Consider the following 26,446-nt stretch of genomic DNA (forward strand, 5'->3'; position numbering starts at 1 on the left):
ATAGTCTAACCTGGGACTCAGGCTTGCAGCCTTTATCCGGGCCAGCAGCCCCTGGGATCTGTGATCTCAGATTGAACAGTCCTGCCCACATCGGCTGGGAAACCAGTGAGCAGCAATCAGGTTTGGCCATGATTCCCCCCACAGGGCAGGTGCCACCACTACGGGCAGGGCCTTACAAATGCCAGATGACTGGAGTGAGAACAGCTGGTTTGGAACCTTCCCATTCACCAGGCTCTGGCATAATGACTGTTCCTGCCCGTGGGAATCAATCAGGGCGTGAGACTGACTCATTGATATAGTGTTACCAGAGGAGGGACAGAGAATCGGACAGCACAGATGCAAAACTCTCTCCCTCTGCAATTTGGTACTGAGTTGGTGCAAGGGCATGCGTAAGGTGGGGTCACATTTGCACCATGAAGCCCAGACAATAAAACTAGCTGCTTGACTCCACAGGTCTCCATGCTGACCCTAAGTTGCTGGGGCCCTCCTGACTTTCCATTTCATTGAGGAGTTTGAATCTAAATTTCTTTCCACTCCGCACAGCCTATAACTCTTGTCACTTTCCTGAGATTCCCCGGAGGGGAGTCCCAGAATTGGTTCGGGGGGAAACTTTGCTCACAACTTTCAGAGAGCCCCCTGCATCAAAAGTTTCATCTCCTGAAATTTTTGTGTCCTCTCTCATTCCAATTATCCCCCTTATCAAATGGAGGGGCACTCGGCTGGCATGTAGCAATCAAGTGTGATTTTCCACTTTCTCTCCATTAGTAACTTTTTGGCTCAGGCTTGCAGTACAGATGCCATGTGCTGGTCACACTGGGGGCCAGAGGAATTGTGTGGAACAGAGCTCTCCCCTGGCTTTGCGTCCTGTGCTTTATGTTTGGATTGCACTGAAAAATGCGCCATCAGGATGAACCAGCAGAGCAGCTGGGGTGGTGCAGGACCGAGTTGGGGTCCTTAATTCATTTTTGTTTTCCTTCATTTCAGTCATTGCTCTAGGGCAGGGCTGGGAAGAAGGGCTTCGCTAGGCAGGCTGCCCTGGGGAGAGAGAGCAACTCCAGCCCTCACTCACTGCGCAGCTTGAGGCCAGGTGAGAAGCGTTTCTCCGTGGCCACTGCAGCTGCAGCAGGCATCGCCGGGGCTGGGGCAGGTCAAGGTCTGTCTGCCTGCTCTGCCCCCCAGCCAGGGACGAATGCAGCAAACTGAACTATCCCCTGCTCCCTGAGGAAGGGGGACAGCCAGCAATGTCCCCATAGGACTAAGGGCGGGGAGAGCTTCAGCCCCCCACCCTCCCTAAAGGGCCCCTGGGGAGAAGACCCTTCCCCCAAGAGACTGCGGCTAGAGGAGATGGATACACAGGAAGGCTGATCTCCATTTCACTGATGGGGAACTGAGGCTGGGAGGGACAATGTGACATGCCCAAGGTCACAAAGGAAATCCGTGGAAGAGCCAGAAATGTAACCCGGTCTCCTGAGCCAGATCCCTGGGCCAAAATTCTCCTTCCCTCCCGTAGGACAACACGGGGCTGCCTCTGCTGGGCCCCCCTTTCCTGCAGGCCCTTTGCCACAGCAGTTCAAGGAGACACTTTGTGCCCCGGCCCCAGCAAAGCCTTTCCCCTCCTGCAACTCCACGGCGGGAGGGGTAGCAGCTGGATCAGCCCCACGTGGGAAGCCTGGTGCGCTGCCCTCCCGCTGCCACTGCCCCCCCCCCCCCCCGCCTCCGAGGTGGCTCCCCGACGGTCGTGGGGGGCAGCTGCAAAGCCCTGTAGGGGGCGCGCTGGACTGCGGGACGCTGCTGAGTTCAGGCCAGAGGGGACCGAGCGCCCCGGGAGGGATCTTGGTCCTGCCTGCTCCAGTATCGCGGGAGGGAGGGGGGGGGGGTAGGTGCTCGTTCCCCCTTCTCCGGCTCCGGGCAGCAGGCTCGGCTCTTCCTGGGCTGGGCGCCAGGGTGTGCCGGGGGCCGAGACCCCCCCGGGGGTGCGATCGGCCCCGCTGCAGCCAAACCCCGCCTGCCACCCACTCCCCGCTCCGGAGGCGGCAGCCGAAAGGGGGGGGTGGCTCGGGCTGCTCCCCCAGCCCCTCCCGCCGGGGAGGGTTTCTGAGTCGGGAAGGGAGGGGCCTTGTCTCCGGAGTCCGCAGGAGCCTCTCTGGACCGGGCACCCAGGCCAGGCGCGGGGAGGCAGGGTCCGTCCCTGGAATATGAGCGATCCCCAGCCGCCCAGCCGCCTGCACAGCTCCGGGCGCGGGGAGTTCGGGGCGCTCGCTGGCCATGCTCGCCCGGACAGCGCTGCCGCTGGCTCTGTGGCTGCACGTGGCGCTGGAGCAGAGTATCCCCGGGAAAGGTGAGTGGCCGCCCGCCCCCGCTCTTCTCCGGGGGGCCGGGGGCAAACTTCCTCCCACGGGCCCAGGGACAGGGGGTCCGGTCTGGTCCTTTGGTCCAGCACCCCGGAGAACCGACTCCGCTGCAGCAGCGGGCTCAGGTGCCACCGCTGCCCTGGGTCCGCCGGCTGGCGAGTGGGGCTTCGGCGCCGCGTTTCCCCTGCCCCGGTGTGAAAGACCCCGCGGTAAACAGCTGGGGGACGCGAGCGTGAAACTGACAAGCGAGGTGGGGTGGCAGAGTTAACACCGAGGGACATGGAGGTCTCCGTAGCAACTTGGGCCAGGCGCGGGTAAACAAAGTTTTCAGGCGGAGTGATAGTTAAGTTGACGGGGTCTGGTTTATTCTTCATGTGTTCCGAGGTAGGGGAAAGAGGGGAGACCAGAACACTTGTCAAGTACCTAAAAGGGGGTCACAAGGAGGGAGGAAAAATTGTTCCCCTTGTCCTCTAAGGGCTTAAACTGCAGCAAGGGAGGTTTAGGTCGGACAGTAGGAGAACCTTTCTACCTGTCAGGGTGGTTAAACACTGGACTAAATTGCCCAGGGAGGTTGTAGAATCCCCATCAGTGGAGATATTTAAGAGTAGGTTAGATAGACATCTATCAGGGATGATGTAGATGGTGCTTGGTCCTGCCATGAGGACAGGGGACCGGGCTCTCAAGGTCCCTTTCAGTCCTACTGTTCTGTGATTCTGTTATTAAAATTCTAGGCTTTGCCTGTTGTAACAGCAGTAGCTGCAGGAGGATTTTCACTGCATAATAGGGTAGCATCCACACCTGGGGCACAAGACGTTGTGAGAAGAGATGTGAATTTTCAGTCCTGTCCAAGTAACAGATTCTCAGCCTGTCCTGCCAGGGGAGTCATGCAGGGACTGGAGGAGAGGAGAGCTTTGTGGGAAAGTGTTTTGGTCCTGGGAAAATGTGATGGTCCTAAAAATGTGCCTGTCCCAAATCAGAAAAAGAAACTTGAACACCTTTGTGAATTCACAGTCCAGAAAAAAACCAACCCTCAGTTTGGCTCTGTCCAAAGGTTTCATGTGGATGGTTTTGAAATGTTTCCTTGTGATTGTGACTTTTCTATATGTTTTACTCTATTTAGCTTATATTGTGAAACAAAGAGGCATTTTCTACCCAAAGGATTGAGGGGTTTTTTTTAATGAAAAAATGTCAATGTTGCAATAGCTTCCTACGTGTTTTTGAAACCAATAAATGTGTCGGGACTGACCCTTGCCCACAAACGTGTTCCAGTTTTTAAGGAACTGGCAGCTTACGACAAAAAAAAAAAAAAAGTCTGAAAATTCCTGAGTAGCTATAGCCTTATGGAGGGGGTGGGGAACTTAAGGCCCAGGGGCCAGATCCAGCCCCCTGGCTTGCCTGGATCCAGACCCTGAGGCTCAGTCCCCCGCACCCCTCTCCAGCATTGGGGAGCCTGTGCTGGCACTCCTGCCCCACCTTGGGGATGTCGTGTACAAAATCTAGTGAAGGGGTTTTTTTGCTTGTCACTTGTGTGCAGCTGGCCCCCAACAGATTTTTGGGTGGGTCAGTGGTCCCCAACCCAAAAAAGGTTCCCACCCCTCCCTGAAGGGGTAGATTCTGCCACCTTTATTCAAGCTGAGTTAGTACCTTGCTGCCCTAGGTGACTCCTGGCAGCACTTGGGAGGTGCCCTGGCCCTTCATTCTCCTGCCAAAATGTTAATTGCTAAATGGGGTGCTCCCGTATGCCCCTCCCTGCCCCTCTGGGCACAGCATTCCCCGTAAGACAAGTGCTTGGACAACCGCCCCGGAGAGATTCAAGTACCACCCAGCTGATTAGCAGATCACCCACAGCCAGAAGCATGTGCTTCTCCTGGTGGTGCACATCCACACATGCCTCAGTGCACATCACACAATTTATTCCACACATGGATGGAAAACATTAAAGGGAACACTGTCAGGGTGGCCCACCCTATACCACCTTTCCCTGCAGGCACCACTTGCCCAGGCTTGCTGTTCACACATTGCAGAGTGAAGTACCGCTCGGTGCAAGGGGGCAGGGATCTGCCCCAAGTAACATGATTTACTAGCTTGTGGTGCCCAACAGGCATCAATGCATCATTGCACCTGATGCTAAGCCAGCAGTTTCCAATACCCACCTGAGCAGAAATGATTATTCTTATTCATGTGACCAGCCCTGGAAACGGACAGGCACTTCTCCAGCCTGGCCTACGAGAGAGGGGTTGCCTTGAAGAGGGAATGTAAGGAGCCCAGCCTCGCCTTATCACGTGAATGTGGCTGAGGCAAGAAGCAAAGTTTTACAAGCCGCAATCTCGGGTTCTTTGCTTTGGTTTTACAGCTCCCCAGTGACCGGCAGCGGCTGTTTTCCTACTGAGTAGGATTGTTTTCCTACTCAGACGGTGTCGCTCTTTGGTGCTGTCTGACTCCCAGCCCGGGCTTAGCAGAGGTGCCGCTAAAGTTTTGCATGAAATGTGCTGGAGAAAACCACCGGGTTGTGTGTTGGATGGGCTCTCAGGTGCGGCCTATTTTGATTTACTTGAAGATTTACTTGCCCTTGCTCAGGTCCTTAACTCAGTTCATTTTTTAAAAGTTACAGATTAACAGGCTGCCCCGCTGAGATTCAGTTTGGTTTTGGTTTTCTTCATTTCAATTGTTGCTCTGGGGGTGAGGCTGGGGAGGAGGGGTCCAGGATGCAGGCTGCCCTGGAGAGGGAGGGCAACCCCAGCCCTCTCTCCCCATAGCAACTTGGGGCCAGGTGAGAAGTGCCTCTCCATGGCCGCAGCAACAGGCGCAACCTGGGGACAGACAGACACACAGCAGGCAGAAAGACCCACAGACAGACAAACTCTCTCAAGTATATGGCAGACGGCGTGTGGTGGGCGGGGATGACGGACTAAGCAGGAGATAAGAAAGTTGAGTCCACACATCCCCGGTTCTCCCTGGCGCTCGCACTTGCTACTTGTGTGCAGCTTCTTGGTTAATTGCAAGGACGTTGCTGGGTAGCCAGTGGCATTTCTGAGCACAGTGTCAGCGCGTTAATTCAGCAGCCGTCGTCCTCAGAGAGCGGTCGCCAAGACAGGAAGGCAGCGCTAGCTTCGTCCTTAGGGGCAGGTTCTTCTCTCCTTGGCACCCGTGCCGACCCAGCGTTTCCCCCGCGTTACTGTGGGCGTGAGTTCCACCTGAGCTGCTTTTTCTCAAGTTCCACCAGTGGCAACCGAACCAGCCTTAGGAAGGAGAACACTCAGGGCATGTCTACACTGCAGCGTTCGTTCAAAATGACAAAGCGCACGGCTACGCAGCCAGCCCGTTAGGTGGAAACACTGTCGAGCTGAAGGACTTCTGACTCCGACTCCCGTGGTCCTCATTTCGCGAGGGGTAAGGGCAGTCGGAGGGAGAGTTCTCTTCCTTTGACTTCCTGCCAAAGGCCGAATTAAGCATAAGAACTTAAGAACGGCCGTACTGGGTCAGACCAAAGGTCCATCTAGCCCAGTAGCCTGTCTGCAGATAGTGGCCAGCACCAGGTGCCCCAGAGAGGGTGGACCCAAGACAATGATCAAGCGATTTGTCTCCTGCCATCCCGCTCCAGCCTCTGACAAACAGAGGCCAGGGACACCATTTCTATCCCCTGGCTAATAGCCTTTTATGGACCTAGCTTCCATGAAATTATCTAGCTTCTCTTTAACTCTGCTATAGTCCTAGCCTTCACAGCCTCCTCTGGCAAGGAGTTCCACAGGTTGACTACACACTGTGTGAAGAAGAACTTTCTTTTATTAGTTTTAAACCTGCTACCCATTAACTTCATTTGGTGTCCTCTAGTACTTCTACTGTGACTTCAGCTATGCAATTGACGTCGCTGAAGTTACGTCTCTTAATGCGACTTTTGCCCTGCTGCGTAGACGTGCCCTGAGAGCCCTGCTTTCTCCCATGTGCTGCCTTTACTCCCACGCAAACCCCTGGGGCAGAGGTTGCATTTTGCACCTGCATTGTGATTCGCACCAGTGCCATGTGTGGCTTTGGGGCGCTGTCTGTCTGCTGCCCGGATGATATGGCTCCATCGGGGTGCAGGAAGGCAGGAAACAGCAGCCAACACCAGGCTGGGCCTGGGGAGTAGCAGTGATTTTAACACCAACTCCCAGAGGAGAATGGTGCTTGGATGGGGTTGGAAAACCGTGACGTTCTGAACTGCCGCTGCTGCAAGCCCTGCTCGCGTCAGCCTCTGTGTTGTGGCGGGAGCATCGCCAAGAGAGTATTGCCTGGACACGGTGAAGCGGAGCTTCGTCATGGCGCAGAGACCTGGCCGCTTGCTGCAGCTAGCTCTGGGGGCAGCTAGCACTGGAGACCTGGGGATTGTAGCAGATTAAATGCCACCCCCAAATCCTGAGCGTGGGCAGTAGGCAGGGCATGATAAGAGAAATGAAGGTCACTGACCTGGCCTATGCCACAGGAAGCCATTGTCCATGTGCGCTTTGCACAGGGTCCCTCCTGCTCCATTGGCCTCAGCAAGGGACTTGCCATGCAGAGAAAGCCCAGCCAGACAGGGTGCCATCGGGTCACGTTTTCACGCTTTCCTCCCTTCCCGTGAGGGTCGAAACTTTTATTATTAGTGTAACTGGGAGCTGAGGGTCTCTCCTAATCACAGGACTCCTGGAGCTGGGGCCTGATGCAAAGCACCAAGTATCAGCACACGATCACGCGGGGCAGCCACGCTGCTGTCGCCGTCAAAGCGGCTGGGCTGCAGAGCTATTTCTCAGTTTGCGGCCTGTATTTGGTCCATACTGACAGCTCCTGGCTTCCCTTGTAGGGCAGGTTTGGTCTTTGGCTTGTGTGAGCGTCCCTCATTTGGAGAGGTTTGTGCTTTGCCCCTACACCGGTGGCTCTCAAACATTTTGGCCCACAGCCCATCCCACTCAGTGCAGACCTTTCTGCAGACCACCAGCCAACCACCCATGCTGACAAAATGAGGGCAGGAGCAGGTTGAGGATGGGGGGTCTGGCCAGGAGTTTGGGTGCAGGAGTTGGTTGAGGGTAGGAGGCCTGGGTGGGAGGGAGGGTGCAGGAGGTGAGTGGGAGTGGGGGATCTGGGAGGAAGGTGGGGTGCGGGTCAGCGTGCGAGGTCTGGACAGGAGGGAAGATGCAGGAGCAGGGTGGGATGGGGTCTCGGAAAGAGGGTGCCTAAGGACAGTGGGAGTGCGGGGTCAGGGCATAAGAGGGATGGGGGGGAACTTAGGTGGCTCTATGCCTCCTGCTGCCCCCAGGCGCCATACTCCCACTGCTCCCATTGGCCATGATTCCGGCCAATGGGAGCATCAAGGAAAGCCTCCAGGGCAGGTTCCTGTGGGAGGGAGGGGGCAGTGCTCTGAGCCACTGCCTGTCACTGCAACTTCATGTGTGGCCCACACATGTGGGGCGAACACGACCCTGGAGCGCTAGCACAGGCTCCTCCCTAGGGCAAGCCCCGAGCCCACAGCCGAGCTGCAAGACGGTCACGGACCAGTAGTGGGTCCACAGACCAGACTTTGAGAACCACGGCCCTACACCCGCTGCCTCCCCCGCAGCCTGGTTTCTCTCGCCTGTCGCAGACTCTCCTCGCTCTGGCCCGTGGGGCTCTCCAGAGGAACCCCTCTGGGCTGGGTTGGTGGTAAATGTCCCCTCTTGGGAGATGTTTGATGCCTTTGCCCCAGGGTGGGTCCTTCCCCTTCTGTCTGTTCCAGCTGGGACAGCACTGAGCACCACGCCTGCTTTCTGCAGCAACTCCTGTGCACACCGGGTTTTCCCCTCTCATAACAAATCGGTGAAGGGTGTGGGGAGGCAGGGCTGGAGGCCAAGGCATAATTAAGAGACTGGTGACTGAGGCGGGGGAGTGTAGGCCGGCATCGCCCTTTGAGAGCTCAGTTCAGGCAGGAGGAAAGCTTTGCCCAGCCACTTTCTCCCAGAGAAAGACAAGCAAAAGTGACGGGCAAGAGGGAGGGGGTGGGCTTTGTGAGCTCCATTTCAGCAGCTTCCAGTCATGTAGCTGGCACCTGGCTTGGCTGGCATGTGCGTTGCAATCGAGAGGGCGAGACGGGTGCATGGCACAGCGGTCTAGTGGCTCTGTCTTTTGTTTCCAAAGACCTGCCTTTAATTTAGTTCCCTTTAATTTTTCCCTACATGTGCAGATTAAATTTTACGTGCACTGAAGCATTTGCAGATATGCACCACCTATTGTACTCAGAGAGTGATTATTAATGGTTCACAATCTAGCTGGAAAGGTATAATAAGTGGGGTTCCTTAGGGGTCTGTTTTGGGATCGGCTCTGTTCAATATCTTCATCAACGATTTAGATATTGGCATACAAAGTACACTTATTAAGTTTGCAGATGATACCAAGCTGGGAGGGGTTGCGACTGCTCTGGAGAATAGGGTCAACATTTAAAATGATCTGGACAAATTGGAGAAATGGTCCAAGGTAAACAGGATGAAGTTTAATAAAGACAAATGCAAAGTGCTCCACTTAGGAAGGAACAATCAGTTTCACACATACGGAATGGGAAGCGACCGTCTAGGAAGGAGTACGGCAGAAAGGGATCTAGGGGTTATAGTGGACCACAAGCTGAATATGAGTCAGCAGTGCGATGATGTTGCAAAAAAAAGCAAACATGATTCTGGGATGCATTAACAGGAGTGTTGTGAGCAAGACACGAGAAGTCCTTCTTCCGCTTTACTCTGCGCTGGTTAGGCCTCAGTTGGAGTATTGTGTCCAGTTCTGGGCACTGCATTTCAAGAAAGATGTGGAGAAATTGGAGAGGGTCCAGAGAAGAGCAACAAGAATGATGAAAGGTCTAGAGAACATGACCTATGAAGGAAGGCTGAAAGAATTGGGTTTGTTTAATTTGGAAAAAGAGAAGATGGAGGAGGGACATGATAGCAGTTTTCAGGTATCTAAAAGGGTGTCATAAGGAGGAGGGAGAAAACTTGTCCATCCTAAGTGGAGCACTTTGCCTCTGAGGATAGAACAAGCAGCAACGGGCTTAAACTACAGCAAGGGAGGTTTAGGTTGGACATTAGGAAAAAGTTCCTACCTGTCAGGGTGGTCAAACACTGGAATAAATTGCCCAGGGAGGTTGTGGAATCCCCATCTCTGGAGATATTGAAGAGCAGGTTAGATAAATGTCTGTCAGGGATGGTCTAGACAGTATTTGGTCCTGCCATGGGGGCAGGGGACTTCCTAGAGTGCCAGCCAATCAACATACCCATTTGCAGCAAGGCAGGATGGGTCCAGCTGGCCTTTCAGTGTGGGGTGGCATCCTCTGAGGTTTGGTGGGATGCTGGCTCACATCCCCCCTTTGATAGTTTCCTCCTGGGAGGGGCTGCTCTGTGGGGTTTGAGTCAGGGCTGTTCCTGAGTGCGGGGTGACTCAGTAAGGCTGGCAGGGCTGGGCTTTTCCTGGGTGCCTTCTGCCTCATGGTGGATTCCCCGCTCTGCAGGGAGCTCAGCTGTGCACGATCTTGTTTACCACGGAGGAGGAGACTCCTTTGGCCACCCCCAGTCCCAGGCCATCCAGAACCGGACAGAGCCAGGAGCTCTTGCAGCTGTTTGTTGCAACATGCAGGAAACAAGTGATACCCTCGGGGTTGGATGGGGGAAGGGAGGAGATGGGGAGACGTATGTCTTCATGCTAGGAGATGGCAACTGTGCAGCCAAGTGCTCGGCCTGACCTGCCAGCCACAACCCCCTAGCCAGCAGACTGGCCATGGATGGCTTGACAGGGTCACGGAGAACCTCTGAACTGAGGTCAGGATCGACACTTGTGCTGCCGCTGTGCAAGTTTTGCAAACAAATAGCAACCCCTCCTCCCCCCATGCCATTTCTTGGTCTGATGCCTGTTACGGGCACTCATGTGGTGGTCAGGCACTCTGACCCACTGAGCTAAGGCTAGACATTTGAGACCTCGCTTCTCACCCTTGACCTGATGGGTGACCTCAGGAAAGTCACTGCCTCAGTTTCCCCCTCTGTCAAATGGAGACAATAATGCTTACCCCTTCTGGAGAGCACTTGGATGGGAGGCGTTGTCTCATTGTACTGAATTAGTGCCCTGCCACAGGTCTGCCCCTTCTCTTGATGTTAAAATGTCAAAGCAATGGAGAGGTTTTCGGTTTGCCCAGTGGATGGGTCGGTCGTGCTGCGGTGCCGGCAGGTGTGTTTCTGTGTCAGGCTGGGTCGTGCCGAGGCGGCTGTGATGAACACAGGCTCTGGGAGCACCTCTTCTGGGCATCTCCCATGGAGTCGCCGCCCTCTGACTTCAATGCTCCCCCTTGCTGGGCGGGATTGTAATGAGGAAGATTTAGGTGACTTCTGCTGCCGGGCCAGGGTGTGCTGGGCCGACTACGCCACCCCTTCCCCAGCCCGTCACACACGGGAGCGGTTCACGAGCGAGCTGGCTGCTGGCCTCGTGCAACCGGGCGCTGCTTCCCCCGGAAGCCGTGCAAACAGCAGGCGGGCCAGTGACTCAGGGCCGGGGGTGCCCTGGGGGGTTGCAGCTGGTGTCCAGACTTCAGCAATAGCACCCACAATGCCACACACCCTCGCACGTGCCCACCGCCACCGCACGGCTCCGGCCCCCTGCTCACACAAGTTCTGACATTCCCAAGACACTGGCCCCAACGTGCCTGGGCCTGCTGGTGCCTACCGGCCTGTGCACATGCCCGGAGCACCAGAGCCCCATGACGTGGAGCGTACTCTGCATCCCCATTACACACACACATGCTCCGAACACCACCACCCCTCTCCCCCGCCACCATTGCAGGCTCATGCTCCAACACGCCTGCCTCCGGCCTTGACAGACACAATGGCTGGGGCTAGTGCCGGGCAGTTTCTGCCTCCTCATGACTCGGGCTCAGGTCCCTCGTTCTCCTTGGCCTGGCCCGGGATGTTCCCTGGGGGGGCGAAGACACCTGACTGCTCCCTGAAGAAGAATCTGTGGGCAAGAGGCAGTCTCCCCCCACCCCCTCCCCACAGGGCAGCGCCAACGACTCTGGGAGGTGTGCCAAGCCGCAGCAGCGCATACTGGCGGGGGGGAGGCGAATCAGGGCGTGCCAATGCCAGAGTGAAACACAGGAGGGGATGCAGCGAGGGCCGGGCTCAGGAGGGAAAGTGGGTCCAAAGGGCTCCTGGGTTTGTGTCCACACTGCTCGGCTGCCCCTCGTTTTTGGCCCCAAGACTCCTGCGTCTCGCCCTTGCTTTGTTACCAGGTGCTTCCCGCGGGTGTAGAGACCGGTGACGTCGAGGTGCTAGGACGAGCTAGTAGTGCGGAAGGGAGAGAATCCCCCAGAGTGGGTGGGTCTCGGTCACATGGTGCATCCCGCACGTGGGCCTTGGTGGGCCGGGATTTAGGGGCTCAGACTGCACCTAAGCCGATGAACAAAGGGCTTGCACCTAGCAGGGGAACCTCATAGGCAGTCAGGGCTCCTAGTCCTGCGCCAGCCTATCTCGGTGCAAAGGGCTGCGCAGGGTGGTGCTAACCCAGCAGCCGTGGGCAGAGACTGACACCCCCCCCCCAGGAGCTTTAAAAACATCAGAGACATTCAGGATGGGCAAGGCCAACCAGGGCCGGGGGCCTGCTCCCCACAGGTTTTCCCCTGGCAGCGCACTTACACGTATGGGGTCACAAATGTATTTCCACTTTGCGTGCAGCGGGCCCACTTGGGACTCATTGGGCCAGAGGGGTAGAATATAGACCCTCCTGCTTCCAAAGCATCCCCTGCCACTGGCTAAAGGAGAATCCCCATTAGGTTCAGCGGTTGCGGGGTCTAAGACACACAGTTGGGTAGTTCTGATTCTGTGCGGGGAGGATGGGGACACGGACACCCATCAATGCATTGTCTAGTGCAGCTTTAAATTTCCCAAACTGTGCAGCTTCCGGACCTTCCCGGCTTGCACCCCCACCTCTCAGAGACCCACACTAAGCGACGATTCCCCTTTCAGCTAGTCCCGTCCCCAAACGGCGCAGGCTCCTGGCTCCCTCGGCAGCCGGCTCAGGGTGGGAGGTGCTCGTGCCATCTTCCCACAGTTCTTTCTTGGGACATTTCCTACCTGCATGTCTCCTGCCTGGTGGTTTTGGCTCACTGCTCCGTGCTGTGCATGGGCTTCCCAGGCTCCTGGGCGGGGTCAGCGATTGCGCTTGGAGCAAAGCCGAGGGAGTGGATTCCCATCTGTCCCCCCCCTTCTCCTCTGGGCGGGCTTTGTTTCAGGGCTGTCAATGAGGGGGAAAGTTGCTGGGCTGAATCCATTCCCTCCCCCCCACCACTTCAAAGTTCTGGGCTCCCACTAGGCCCCCACCTCTTCCTGCCTTTCTATTCCTGGTCCCCGTCTCCTCCCTCCTGTGCCCCGGCACCCGCTCCAGTCCCAGTCCTGGCTACACACACAGCTCTGCAATGGGGCACCTGGTGCTTGCCTGCAGGGGAGGGGGCGCAGGGAGAGCCTCCCAGAGGGGCAGGGGCATCCCAGGCAGCAATCCAAATGTTGGCAGGGGCATAGCGAGGCGGCACACTCCCCAAGTGCTACCACAAGTCACCTGTGCCATGCAGCCTGCCCTGGTGTCCTCGTCATGGTCTCCCCACAGACTGGCAGTGCCCCTGCCCTGCTGCTTCCGGGCTGTGCTCGCAATGCACCTCATCCTTGCCACGCAGAACTCTCCCGCCTGCCCCTGCAACCCCAGGAATTGGTCTGGTCAATGCCCGGTTCAGGATCTCATTCCAAACCTGGCAATACTTAAAGCTCCACCTCCTGGAGTCCTGTGATTTCATGAGACTCTCCACTTTCATGCATGGAAAAATGGGGGGGAGTGGAAAATGTGATTTCCTCTCTGCCCCCCCACCCCCCGGCTCAAAAAACCAAAAAAGCAATAAAAAGAACTAAAATCTTCTTACTTAAAAAAGGCCTCTCCTGCTCACTAAGGCAGCCGCGTGGCTTTTGGAGGCCTTGCGATGGCTGTTTGAACTCTTGGGGCTCACAGCACTGCTAGGTAGTGTCCCTCTAATTTTTTTCCATCTGTGCATGGAATAAATTTTGTTCCATGCACCAAGGCATGTGCAGATGTGCACCATCAGTAGGCACACATGTTGCCGGCTGTGGCGCTCTGCTAATCAGCTGGTTGGCACCTGAATCTCTCCTGGCTGTCCGCCCATATGCTCAGCTTACAGGGAACACTGCTGCTAGGGGCTGGACTCTGGTTACTAGCCTCGTTTCTCTTCTGACCTGCAGTCAGCTGAGGGCCTGGGTGTCCAGAGAAGACAGGCCAGCACAGTGTAATGTGGGGGAGCTCCCCACCCCCCAGCCGTAGCCTTTTCAGTCCATCTTCCACCTGCTTGGCATTTTCAGTCCCCGAAGGATTCCGCCAGCAGCCTCAGCGGTTTGTGCAAGAAGGAGGCTGAAGAATTTATTAAGTCCTGAGCCCAGCCCCGCAGCCGTGCACAAATGAGGCAGAGAGAAATGTTATCGCAGCAGATTCTCCCTCCTATCCTCTTCCCTCCTCCGCTTCCCTCCAGCGCTCTGATTAACTCTGATGTGAATAGCAACAATGCTTCCGTCCTTCCTGGAGGCTCTCCCGGAGCGATGGGGCTGTTGAAACACGGCGCGCCCATCAGGCGCCGAAACGTAGACACCGCTGGGGTGAAGAGTGCAGCGGTACCACACAGCAGTCTGTAGGAGACGTGAATAATCACTAGCATAGCTGAAACTGTCAGGGGAATTTAGGTCACTTGGATGGGACATAAAAACATAAGAACAGCCACACGGAGTCAGACCACAGGTCCATTTTGCCCATTATCCTGTCTTCCGACAGTGGCCAATGGCAGTGCCCCAGAGGGAATGAACAGAACAGGGAATCATCAGGTGTTCCCTCTCCTGTCACCCATTTCTAGCCTCTGACAAACACAGGCTAGGGACACCATTCCTACCCATCCTGGCTAATAGCCATTGATGGACCTAACCTCCATGAATGAGCTAGCTCTTTTCTGAACCCTGTTAAAGTCCCAAGTCTTCGCAACATCCTCTGGCAAGGAGTTCCGCAGGTTGACAATGCTGGAACTTGGCAAAGCCAGCTTGATTCTGCAAGGACCAAGCCAAGATGATGAGAGATTTAGTCAGGCATGAAGTGAGCATAGTTCTGAGAGACACCTGCATGGTCCTTGCTCCTTCGGGAGGATGCGCCGACTTTCACAAGCTGGGCCAGGGTTTTGTTAACAACCACAAACGGTCTGGATCTTCATTGTACATCTCCTCTGGAAGACGTACTGCAAGGTACTGTTCAGCGCTACACTGGCCCCATGGGTTCAGGACTGCCCCAGAGGGAAGAGTCACCTATTGAATGACCAGTACCTCTTACAACCTAGCTTTGGGTATGTCTACACTACCCCGCTAGTTCGAACTAGCGGGGTAATGTATGCATACCGCACTTGCTAATGAAGCCCGGGATTTGAATTTCCCGGGCTTCATTAGCATAAGCGGGGAGCCGCCATTTTTAAATCCCCGCTGCTTCGAACCCCGTGCAGCGCGGCTACACGGGGCTCGAACTAGGTAGTTCGGACTAGGGTGCCTATTCTGAACTACCGGTACACCTCGTTTCATGAGGAGTAACGGTAGTTCGGAATAGGAACCTAGTCCAAACTACCTAGTTCGAGCCCCATGTAGCCGCGCTGCACGGGGTTCGAAGCAGCAGGGATTTAAAAATGGCGGCTCCCCGCTTATGCTAATGAAGCCTGGGAAATTCAAATCCCGGGCTTCATTAGCAAGTGCGGTATGCATACATTACCCCGCTAGTTCGAACTAGCGGGGTAGTGTAGACATACCCTCAGTCTGGTGAGCTCAGACCTGATGGGACGTGGCTGGAGGGGCGGCTCACTGAGCTGAGTTTTGCCCAAGGGTAGTCAAGAAGGGTCTCCAAGCTCGGGCTGGTGGCCCTGGCAGGCGCTTTGTATCAAGTCACAAAGGTTGGCTCCAGATCCGCACGTCCCTAAAGCTCGGGGCGGGGCTGTGGAGGGCTGACCCATCTCTAAAGTCTGTAAACTTGGGAGCATCTGCAGAGCACCTCCTGCAGTCTCGGAAGAGAACGCATCAGCCTGGGACCCTGGCGGGCTCAGTCGGAGTGTATCCTCCCAGGTGACGGTGAGTTGGGAGCACGCACCCTGCTGGCTTTTGAGAACCCCAACTCCTGCGGCGTTAAATGCCAGATCTCCCCCCTGGCTCCCGCCTGCAGTACTGCCCTGGCTGTAGTGGGGAGGGTCAGAAATACAATTGCAAGTGCAGAGGGGGGGCTGTGACCGTTATCTCGCCATGCACGATCTGTCCTCCAGACTGAGGGCGAGGTGAAGGGAGCAGGAGCGGGTGGGAGCAGAAAGTCTTACTGGCCCCAAGGCAAAGGGAGACAGTGGGAGAGCCAAGGGAAGGGCTGTTAACAATGTTCCCATCCTTGTGCAGAATTTTCCCCATCCCTGTGCAGAATAAATTTTGTCATGTGCACCGAGGCATGCGCAGATGTGCACCACCAGTGGAAACACACACTGCCGGCTGTGGGCGCTCTGCTAATCAGCTGGGAAGCATTTAAATCTGTTGCAGGCAAGGACTGGAGCCCATTGCAGTTGGGTGTCGAAAGAATCAGTCCCTCCACCTTATGGAGAATGAACTGCAACCGAAAGAGGCCTGCCTCCGTCTCTGCCACTAGGAGCAGACGTTGCTGTTATCCCCCGTGCAAATCGCGGCGCTCAGACACCCACCGGGGACAGAATCTGGTTGCAACCCTGACCGCAAGCCTTGAACCCCAGCCAAGTGCCTCCAGCTGCCTCCCCTGGGGATCTAGAAGCGGCAGCGTCTTCCACCTCGTTATTTCATTGTCTATTCCCCCTCCCTCCCCTGGAAAGATGGGCTTTATTTCCTCCGCCCCGGGAAATCAGAGGCCCATTCCCTTAGCCGGGACTTTGCCTGTTTCTTACCAGCTGTTTGCTTCTGGTTCCAGAGCTTGCTCTGCCGGAGGCTAAGACAGTAGGTCTGGCTGGCATGGCTGTTTCACAGCCTCCCGGGGCCCAGCCCCGTGCCAGCTCCAGGCGGGGGGAATGCAGCAAGCTCAGGGAGGGCTAGGCTAGGCCTGTGAGAACAGGCCAGGAACCGGCCAGCCTGCTGCGCAATGTGGGAGCAAACGGATTGCATAGCTCGAAGGGAGGGAGCAGGAGATCGGCAGCTAGGATGCTGCTGGGGTTTGACTTCTGGCTCTGCCACCGCTTTCTGGCTTGACCCTGGGCAAGTCACGGCCCCTCTCTGGGCCTCCATCAGTCACACGGGATGGCGTGGGTGAGAGCATCTGCAAAGTGCTTGGAGATCGCCAGATGCAGAGGAACCAAAGTTAAATGAAATAGCCCCATAACGCCCCTGTCCCGCAGCTGCAGAACGGCACGGGGGTCCCGTCTCCGGACTGGCATGGGTGGAACGCTCCCACCATCTCCAGGTGCTTTGGGCCCCCTTATGGGAAGGATGGGGTCCGGGCCCCAGACAGTGAGGTCAGACACAGCCTGCATGCCAAATGCCTGCTGCCTGTGCTCATCTGACAGGACTGCTGAGCATTTTTCCCTTTCTTGTTACACTAGGGGCAGTGTGGCCCAATGGTTAGGGCTCTATTCCTGGCGCTGTCAGTGACCTACTGTGAGACGTTTACAAGGCTCTCTGGCCCTCCCTCCTCTCCCGTCCCGTGTCTGTCTGGCTACTGCCAGGAGCTCTTTGACGTAGGGACTGTGTCTGCCCGTGTGTCTGCCCAGCACCGCGTTCAGCGGGTGCCAGGGTTATGCCCGGAGCAGCGGGCTTCTCCCCCCTCCCCCCTCGCCTGTGTTCCTTTGCAAAATGTGACTTTAAAAGGAACTTGGCAAGGAGTCTCTGGGAGCAGAGAAACAGCCGGCGCAGCACGAGCCTGGCTCCTTGGCCACCGGAGCCGCACTGGGCGGCCTGAGTCTAGCGGGGCCGGCTGATCTGTGCCCTGGGGGCCGTGCAGAACATGCCCGTAGAAGGACGCCGCTCCCGGAGGCCAGGCCAGGGTGCAGTGGCGCGTGGGCCTTTGCCAGGAGCAGGCGGGTGAGAGGCGCTCGGCAGCGCTGTGTCTGGGTGGCCCAGGATGCTATTTACAGCAGCCGCCTGCTTGATTTTAACCCTTCTGCAGAAGGCGCTGGTCACGGGAGTGGTGCTGCAGCACAGCCTTTTGCACGCTATGGAGCCGCACCTTCGCTGACCGGGGTGGGGAACCTAAGGCCCGGGAGCCAGATCCGGCCCCCTAGCTTGTCTGGATCCAGCCCCCAAGGTTCTGGGCTTCCCCCCCCACCCGAGCACTGGGGAGCCTGCGTTGGCGCTCCAGTCCCACACCTCCTCCCCACCCCCGCAGCTCTCCCCACAGGGCTCCTGTTGTAGGAAGAGGAGCCCTGAGCCTCGTGGGCTGGAGTCAGGGAAGCCGGAGCCAGATTGCATCCATGGGCTCTGCCTGGTGGGGGAGGAAGTGGCTCTGCTCACTGCCACCCCCTCTCTCCCCGGATGGCGCAGAAAAGCGTTTCCCCCACAAAGTCTACTCTCCTGCCTCCCCCCCCCCAGGCTGTGCTGTGTGAGGGGGATGTGGGGAGGGTCCGTCTGCTTCTCAGTCGGGACCATGTCATAGAATCACAGAACTGGAAGGGACCTTGAGAGGTCAGCGAGTCCAGGCCCGGCCCTCGTGGCAGGGCCAAGATACGATATTATCCATTCAGAACCAGATTCTGAACTGGTGTATATCGGCACAGCGCATTAAATGTATCACAGACACAGGAAAGCAATGGCGGGGGCTGGGGTGGGGAGGGGTAGAAATGTACTGAAAATGTATAGTATATTGATTTATAAATATGTTTTATAAATTATCTTTCCTGCCCCAATTGCTGGAAAGTCTGTGAGGTGGGTTTTTTGGCTTCTCGCTTGTGTGTGGCCCCCGACAGACCTTTTTGTTGGTCAGTGGCCTCCCACCCACCCAAAAAAGGTTCCCCCTCCCTGGCTTACAGTGAGGCCCCAAGTGTAACCTCTTATGCTGCAGGCCCAGGGCTGTGCGGGTAGTGCCAGCGCCCTGCGATGGGTCTCCGGCGTGAGCCTGGTTGTCATGAACCCTCCCCTCTCCCGTTTGTGAACTGCCCACTTCGGCCTGTCCTTTCTCACCCAGGGCGTCCAAACTGCCAAAGCGGCCTTTCCCCAGGTTGGTGGGTCTTACTGCTTTGCATTCCCCCTCCCCCCCCCCCCACCGCGGCACTTGACCTTCTCTGCAGAAATTCAGCTCCGCGGCCAGGGGACGGGGCAGACAAGCACAACGAATGCCGCTGCGCAGGCCGGGAGAGGGAGGCGCAAAGGGGTGAAATGACCTGCCCAGGCTGGCAACTGAGCATCAGGGGCGGTGCCCAGAGGGGAACCAGAGGAAAACCTATAAACAAGGGCCCGATCCTGAGCTCCTCATTCCCCTTGGAGCGCCTGCCCGGGGACCTCAGGATGTGGCCAAGGAAGATAAGCAAATGCGCTGCTACCAGACTCCTGTGGCGGGGGATGAGCTTGGGTCACATCCCCTCCATCACCTCCTCTCTGTCTCTTGTTGCCAGGTCTCCAGCCCTTCATTCCAGACTCAGAGGGGGACCTCCTCTTCCTGCTGGACAGCTCTGGGAGCGTCTCCTACTACGAGTTCTCTAGAGTCAAGGAGTTCATCAGGGACCTCCTGCGACCTTTCACCTTTAGCCCCAGCGATGTCCAGACCAGCATCATCCACATCAGCACGACGCCCACCATGGAGTTCCCCTTCGACCGGTATTTGTCTACCGGGGCAGTGCAGCAGGCTATCCGGGACACGCAGCAGCTGATGGGGGACACCAACACTGGCAAAGCCCTCTCCTATGCCAAGGAGAAGTTCTTCACCGACGAAGCTGGTGCCCGGCCTGATGTGCCCAAGGTGCTGGTGTGGGTGACGGACGGCTTCTCCACGGATGAGATCTCCCAGCCCATGCAGCTGCTGAAGGACATGGGGGTCACAGTCTTCATCGTCAGTACCGGGCGGGGGAACTACCTGCAGCTTTCGGCCGCGGCCAGCCAGCCTCCGGAGAAGCACCTGCACTTTGTGGATGTGGATGACCTGCCCATCATCACCAAGGAACTGAGGGACGCCATCATAGGTACGGTGCGCTGGCCGGGGTGCTGGGGAGAGCTGTTCGTTAGTGATGCCCCCTGCTAGCGGGGATGGGGGGATGGTAGGCAGACCCTCAGTGTGGGGAGGTGCCCCAAGAGTTCAGGGACTTCTTCTGTGGAGGCCTCTGGCCTGCAAAGCCAGGTCTGGGAATCTCATGAGACTCCAAGTATTTCCTCCAAGTTCTCTGCTGGTGGGCATCACAAGAACCGCTCCCCCAATCCCACAAAGAACGGTGAAGGGCTGAACTAATGGTCCCCAGACTTTTCACAATCACACCTCCCCTTACCCTTATTCACACCCCAGCCCAGGGGCCAGGAGTGGGACGGGTTTGGGGCTAGGAATGGAGCCTCAGGATCGTAGGCTGGGAGCAGGGGCCATGGCAAAGCGGGGGACAAAGCAGGTCTGGATGCTACTCCCTCCCAGCTATGTCCCCCAAAACATTCCTCTGACCCCTCCTGGGGGAGCACCCCATGGTTTGGAGACCATTGGGCTCAGCCATTTTACCGAAATGCGGCAGGTGGTCAGATTTTGCAGAGCCTCTGAGAACACTCAGTTCTGGGGATGGGCAAAAGGCAGGTCCACTCGTATTTTGCCCTCACTTGCTGGCATGGCCCACCTAGGTACCCGAAGCAGATATCTGTCGAGGGGTGATGGAACGTGCCGCAATCGGGTGGGTTCAGCAGCAGCAGGGACTGACTCTGGGCGCTCCGTCTCTTTTACCTCAGGCAGTAGAGGCCCCTGCTATAAGTCCCAGCTCTGCTAGTCGGGGCTGTGGCAGGTTCCTCGACCTCTATATAAGGCCCGGCCTCCCAGGCAGAGTGCCATGCGGAGTGGGTTGCCATGACAACGACCAGATTTTCCACGGCATTTCGGCACCTCACTGTTCAGCTAGGGGCTGAGGGGAATTTTTGGAAGGGCCTAAACTGGTGAGGCACCAAACCAATGGGAGTTAGGGGCTTAACCTGCTTCTTGTGGAAATCCCGCCAAGTGCAGGCCTCCATTTTTAGGTGCCTAAAGACCTTTAGAGATCTGGCCTCCATGCTTGGGGCTGCTTTGAATATGGAGGCAGCAAGGCCCTTCCTCTGAGGAGCTGGTGGGAGAGGAAAGCCTCCTAGACTGACATGCTTCCCTGGCTTTCGGGTCCCTCGCCTGGCTTTGTGGGGCATTGACCTGGGGACCCCAGGACTTGAGGACGCTGGAGGTGGAGGGGAGACAGATTCTTGCCTTCCCCTTGGAGAAGATACCACAAGGTCTTGCAGCTGGAACGTTCCCCTGCATGCGCCAATGGAAACAAACCAGAGTCCGTGCCCTCCGGAGGGCTGGTGGCAGTGGGCGGCGTTGGTATTGCAGTGACCTGTTGGTAGGGAAGAAGCGAGGAGAGCTCAGACAGGAGCTGGACTCCTTTGAAACCCATGAGTCATCACCAAGGCAGGTCAGTAGCCTCCCTGGAATTCAAGCCAGGCATGAAAATCCACCCAAGCCAAGAACTTTCCTTCTGTTTCCATGGGTTAATGGTTACCCAGGGAACTCGGCAGAGCAGGAGGCTTAGCTGTGGGAAATAAAGGTTAGGACTCTCCAGAGCAGGTGCCCAAATCCCTTTCAAACATGAGATTGGTGCCTAATTCTCTTAGGCACCCTAGTAAATCCCTGCCAAGAAGATGCCCTGTAACCCTGATGTAGCAGTTTTCTCTTTAATATATAAGCATGATCTATCCAAGCTACAGTAGTGACAAGCATTATGGGGTCTAGCTAGGTGGTGGTGAAAGCTCTTGAGTGGCAGGCGTTAGTGTGAGCTGGGATTTTCCAAGTTGTAGCCCAGCTCCACCACTGACTCCCGCTATGACATGGGGTAAGTCACTTAACTTCTCTGACTTAGTTTCCCTCTCGCTGTAAAACAGGGGTAACACTGGCCTGCCTTAGGAGATTGCTTAGTTGATGTCTGTAAAGCAGCTGGAAGCCATAAAGCAGGAAGAGATTCTGTAAAACTCAACCGCAAATTATCTTGGGTGCATGTGATCTCTAAATGGACGGTGAACATTTTCCAGACGTTTGTAACAAACATGTCGAATGGCTCAGTGGCATCCCATCGAAACACAGGAGCGTGATCACGATGGGAACCTAGCCTGGCTATGCGTATCCACTGAAGGCTCAAAGTCCAGCCCTGAGGCCGCCTGGCAGGCTGCGCACTTAATAATCATTATGAAATGTGGTTACGAGCAGGATTCCAGCAGTGGAAAATGTGACCTGGGGTTTTGCTTTTGAAGTGCAGCGTGGTAACGTGCTGAACGAAGGCAGCCAAGGGGAGTGATGTGTAGCACAGTTTGGCTAGTGCAGGCCTTGGAGGAAAACCCTGGCCAGGCAAGGCCACGTTAGCCTGTGGCAAGCCAGTTTGCTGCCCACCGGGTTGTGGCAGTGGAATAGGAGGGACTGGCAAGAGTAGAAAAGCAAAGGTGGGTTAGTCATGGCCGGACTTTGAAAAGTGCTCGGGGGAGAGACCAGTTGGCCGAAAGCCCCGGGCGCAGCGCTGGAGACAGACTTCCCGAAGCAAAGCAGCCTGCTGGCAGCAAAGCAGAACGTCTCCTGCTCATTTGAACGTCGTTCCCTACGGCGCTCGTCCTCCACGCAGCGCTTCAGTAGCATTCCTGGGTGTTGCCTGCCGCTGCGAACCTGGGCCCTTGCCCAAAGTGCCTCGTATGCCAGAGTTTCTTTGGAAAGCTTCGCAAGTGCCTCCGGCCCTGCGCGGCGTTCCGTCCGCTTTCTGGAGCGGCGGGGACGGACTCTCTTGGAAAGGATGTTTTGCCTTCCCTGCATGGCGCCTGCTGTGGGGAGACAGGTTAGAGCCTGGTGCTGAGTATCCTTAACCCTTTCCACCATCTCCTATTGACACTGCAGTTTTGTCATCCAAGAAAAGCAGTGAGGCCTGCGCCAGCCACCTTCTGCTAGACATCCTTGCCCTGGGCAGTCTGCTTACAGCACGTTGCAAAACCCTGGGTCACTTTTCCCATTGTTAGAAAACCAAGGCTACGTCTATACTGCACCCTTCTTCCGCAAAAGCTTATGCAAATGCAGCGCAGAGTAGAATATCACCGCGCTTCATTTGCATAATTAATATGGGGCCGTTTTTGCACAAGAGGCTCTTGCACAAAAAGGAGCTGTACAGATGTCTCCTTTTTGCGCAAAAGCCCCCTCTTGCGCAAGAACCGTTCTTCCTGAAAAAATGAGGAAGAACAGCTCTTGCGCAAGAGCTGTCTACACAGCTCCTTTTTGCGCAAAAGCCTCTTGCGCAAAAATGGCCCCTAATTAATTATGCAAATGAAACGTGGTGATATGCTAATCCGCACTTTATTTGCATAGGCTTTTGCGCAAGAGGGATACACTGTAATCATAGTCTAAGCATGGCAAGTTCAGACATCAGAACAGAAAACCCACCACATCTGCAGCGTTGCTGTGGGATGAGCTGGGGTTTCCGGGTGGGGGATCGGGGAGCACGTGCCACGTCTACCGCAGCAGTGGCTGGAATGTGCAAAGAGCTGGACAAAGTCCCGCTGGCAAATGGGCCACTTCAGCTCCCCTGAAGCTGGGCGGTGTTGTCCCCAGCTCCAAGCGGAAAGCATCCCTAAGTCAGGCCTCTCCACAAGCTGGCGTGACACCAGCTTGCCAACAAGAATACATGCTCTGTTCTTTTGCCTTTGCCCTCCGGCATGTACGCCTCTGCCCCGCACTCAGGCCTAGCTTTGCCTGCATCTGTGAGCTCCAGTCAGGGCTTTTTGATGATTCCAGGATTCTCCCTGACACCTATGACTCTGGGAGCTGGGTCTTGAAGAAAAAGACCAATTATCATCATAACCTTGCGACAGGTGGGCCCAGTGCAGCCCCCTTTGCATTCTCTTCCCCAGAGCAGCGGGTGCCGGGCTGTGCGGGCACAAAGCCATGTGCCAAAGGAGAGAAGGGAGGGCAGCTGGCATGCAGTGCCCGGAGGCTGTGCCAAGCCAGTGGGCAGCATGGGAAAAGGCCTGGCACTGGCATTATCATCATGTGTATCCTGTCCTCATCTCTTGCAACGAGATAGTGAGTTAAAAGGCCTTTTATAGATAGACAAACGAGCTTTGTAATGAGCTTGGCCCGGCTCCTCCCTCCACCCGGGTCCAGGAAGGGGCTCGGTATCATCCCGGCTCATTGCTATAGCCCCCAGGGTGGATCTCAGTGGCCTTAGGTGTGAACAAGAGCATGGGAACAACCCACCACCAGAGGAAATTAAAGGGGCCACACCTCTGCAACGAGACGCATGAGCGTCAGAAGCATCATCTTGGTTTTTAAAGATTTGCTGCGAGATCTAAGCAGGCAACGAATACACCCGGTAAGCTGTTTGGTCTGGGATTCATGCCAGAATTTTAGATCCAAGCCAACATGAAAGCCATTGTTGCGAGGGAGCGAGAGAAAGGGAGTAGATTTATCTTTGGGGCACATGCAGGCTCCCGCTTCCTGGCTTCTAATCCTGCCTCTGCCATGGTCTCTCTCGGTGGCCAAGTGACAGCAGCTTTCTGCCTCAGTTTCCCCACTGATACAATGGTTATGATGATAGCAACTGACCTGCGGTGAGGGGTGCCGGGAAGGTCAGTGAATGCAAGTGGTACCACGGAGTGTGGGTCTGGTTCTGGTCCAGCTTGCTCTGGTGCCAATCAGGAGTAGCCCTGTTGAAGTCAGCGGAGTTGTCCCCGTGCAAAAAGAAAACTGTAAGCAAGAGGAGACTCAGGCTGTGCAAGGAGACTGACCAGTGCAACTTTTGTTTCCCCTGGAGTTACTTCCTCCCCACCACCTTCTCCAGGATTGGTGAGGTTTTGGGCAGCCCCTCTCAACTGCCCCTCACTGCTGTAAATTCGCACCGATGTTCCTTTTCTTGCTTGAACTGACCAAGCTAAATCTGTCAGCCCCTTGTCCATGCTCTGCTCCGGCTGACAGAGCAAGTGTGCAGAATGCTTTCCATGCTGTGCTTCCACCACTGAGATAGAAAGGGTTAAAGTTCGCTAGGCTATTGATCCTGCTCCTTTTGCCAGCTCGAACCCTTACAGCCCGCCACCGGCACCAGGGAAATACCTGCAATTGACAGGTGCAGGGACAACAACAAAGATTGTGGGAAAACAGCTGAGCCACATAACGCAGGCGATGAGGCTGCTTCTAGAGACAGTGGCATTGAAAGAGCCTGGACCGCCTGGATCAGGGTCCACTCCCGCAATGCCTGGGCCTAGAGTGTAACCTTCCTGCCTTCCAGTGCGTCACTCTCCGGCTATGTCTACACTGCGAGTTTTCTCAGCAAAAAATATGCTAATGAGGGACTCATTTGCATGAGTCACAATCTAATTTGCATATTTTCTGCCCATCTCTTTTTGTGCTGGGGTTTTTGCACAAAAACAAGCAGTGTGGACATTTTCTTTTTGTGCAAAACCCCCTTTTTCCGCAAGATCCGAGTATACTGACCTGGCAGAAAAAGGGGTTTTGGCGCAAAAAGAAAACGTCCACACTGCTTGTACACCACCATGTACACCACCACCTCTGTGATTAGGCTGTTAGTGTTAGCTTAAAATGGTGAGAATCCCTGGGTAATGCCAACAGGCAGGAACAAACCTGACATCTCGGGAGTTTAGTGCATGAGTCTTTACAACTTGTGCTATCAGCCAGCTGGGGCTGAGCTAAGGCTGCTGAGCAAACTCTCTTTCTCGCTGTACATGGTCTCAGTGCCTTACACAGGACAGGGAACCACACCCAGCAGGTGTGTGGGTTACACACCCACCTATTATCAAGGGAGTCGGGGAAGAGAATCTGGCTTTCTTCACCTGTGATGTGATCAGAGAATTCTTTTCCGGTGACATGCAGGGCTACCTTAGCGAGCGATCCCTCCCTGCTCACGTCTGATGGGTGACTGCTCTGTCGAAACTGACATGCTTTGGCACCTGCTCTGCTGCAGGATCCTACATGCCCAGTAGCAACAGAAACTGCATCTGGTTCCAGCACAGGGAGAGCCGCACGTCTCAGCTCCCGCAGCCTGCGGCAAAAGCTCCGTGTCCGCGTCCTGCATACATGGTGTTGTCCAGGAACATGACGCCCCTTCTGATAAAGAATAACACCCACCGTGCCTGGCAGGTGCGAGGCCCCACCCTTGAGAGGCAGAATTCAGGCTGTTCTAACTGGCTTTTTGTCTGGTAAAATGGACAACTACTGGCTGGTGAAACTGAGGCTTGGAGTGGAGAAGTGGTTTGCCTGAGGTCAGCCCACAAGCCAGCAGCAGAACTGAGATCTGGGCCCCAGTCCAGCAGACTGCGCTGCGAATAATATTTCCATTGCAGGAGATGAAAGAGCAGCCACTTTCCTGCCACCTTTGCCCTGGGTTCTCTGAGATTCAAGCCATTTCCAGCAAGCCCGTGGCTGTGAAAGATGCTCACCTGTGTCCAATCCTACCTGAGCCGCAAAAAGACACAGAGAGAAAGTCAGGTCCTGGATGGAGGCATGTGTGGTCATCACTGGTGACTGGCAAGCATCAGCCATGATGTATGCCTAGGGAACAACATCCCACGAATCTAACGTTAGTCGTAGATTGGAAACTCGTGTGGTGCTGAATCAAACGAGCCACGTGCCCTGTATCATCATTTAAAGAGATTCACAAACCTGTGCCGCTCTTTTTAGAGGTCAAATCTGAGGAATTGTCCCAGACTGAAGTGTCACTAGAGGAGGTTTTGGAACAAATTGATAATGAAACAGTAACAAGTCCCCGGGACCAGATGGCTTTCACCCAGGAGTTCTGCAAGAACTCAAGTGTGAAATTGCGGAATGCCTCATTGGTTTGTAACCTATCCTTTAAATCAGTTTCTGTTCCTCATGACTGGAGGGGAGCG

General features: G+C 55.8%; 1 protein-coding gene across 2 annotated transcripts in view; it reads left to right on the top strand.

Moving 5' to 3' along the window:
* The first annotated feature begins 1,881 nt into the window (after window positions 1–1,881).
* The window catches only part of VWA1 (von Willebrand factor A domain containing 1), a 36,395-nt gene continuing 11,830 nt past the window's right edge, over window positions 1,882–26,446 (top strand). The window contains exons 1-2 of one of the 2 annotated variants that reach the window (XM_075906422.1): window positions 1,882–2,338; window positions 18,982–19,545. In XM_075906422.1, coding sequence (XP_075762537.1) covers window positions 2,266–2,338; window positions 18,982–19,545 — 637 coding nt within the window. In that variant the 5' untranslated portion in view covers window positions 1,882–2,265. The remainder of the gene's footprint in view (window positions 2,339–18,981; window positions 19,546–26,446) is intronic. The other variant, XM_006124662.4, reaches the window with a different exon arrangement.

Source organism: Pelodiscus sinensis, chromosome 23, assembly GCF_049634645.1.
Source record: "Pelodiscus sinensis isolate JC-2024 chromosome 23, ASM4963464v1, whole genome shotgun sequence".
Taxonomy (NCBI): domain Eukaryota; kingdom Metazoa; phylum Chordata; order Testudines; family Trionychidae; genus Pelodiscus; species Pelodiscus sinensis.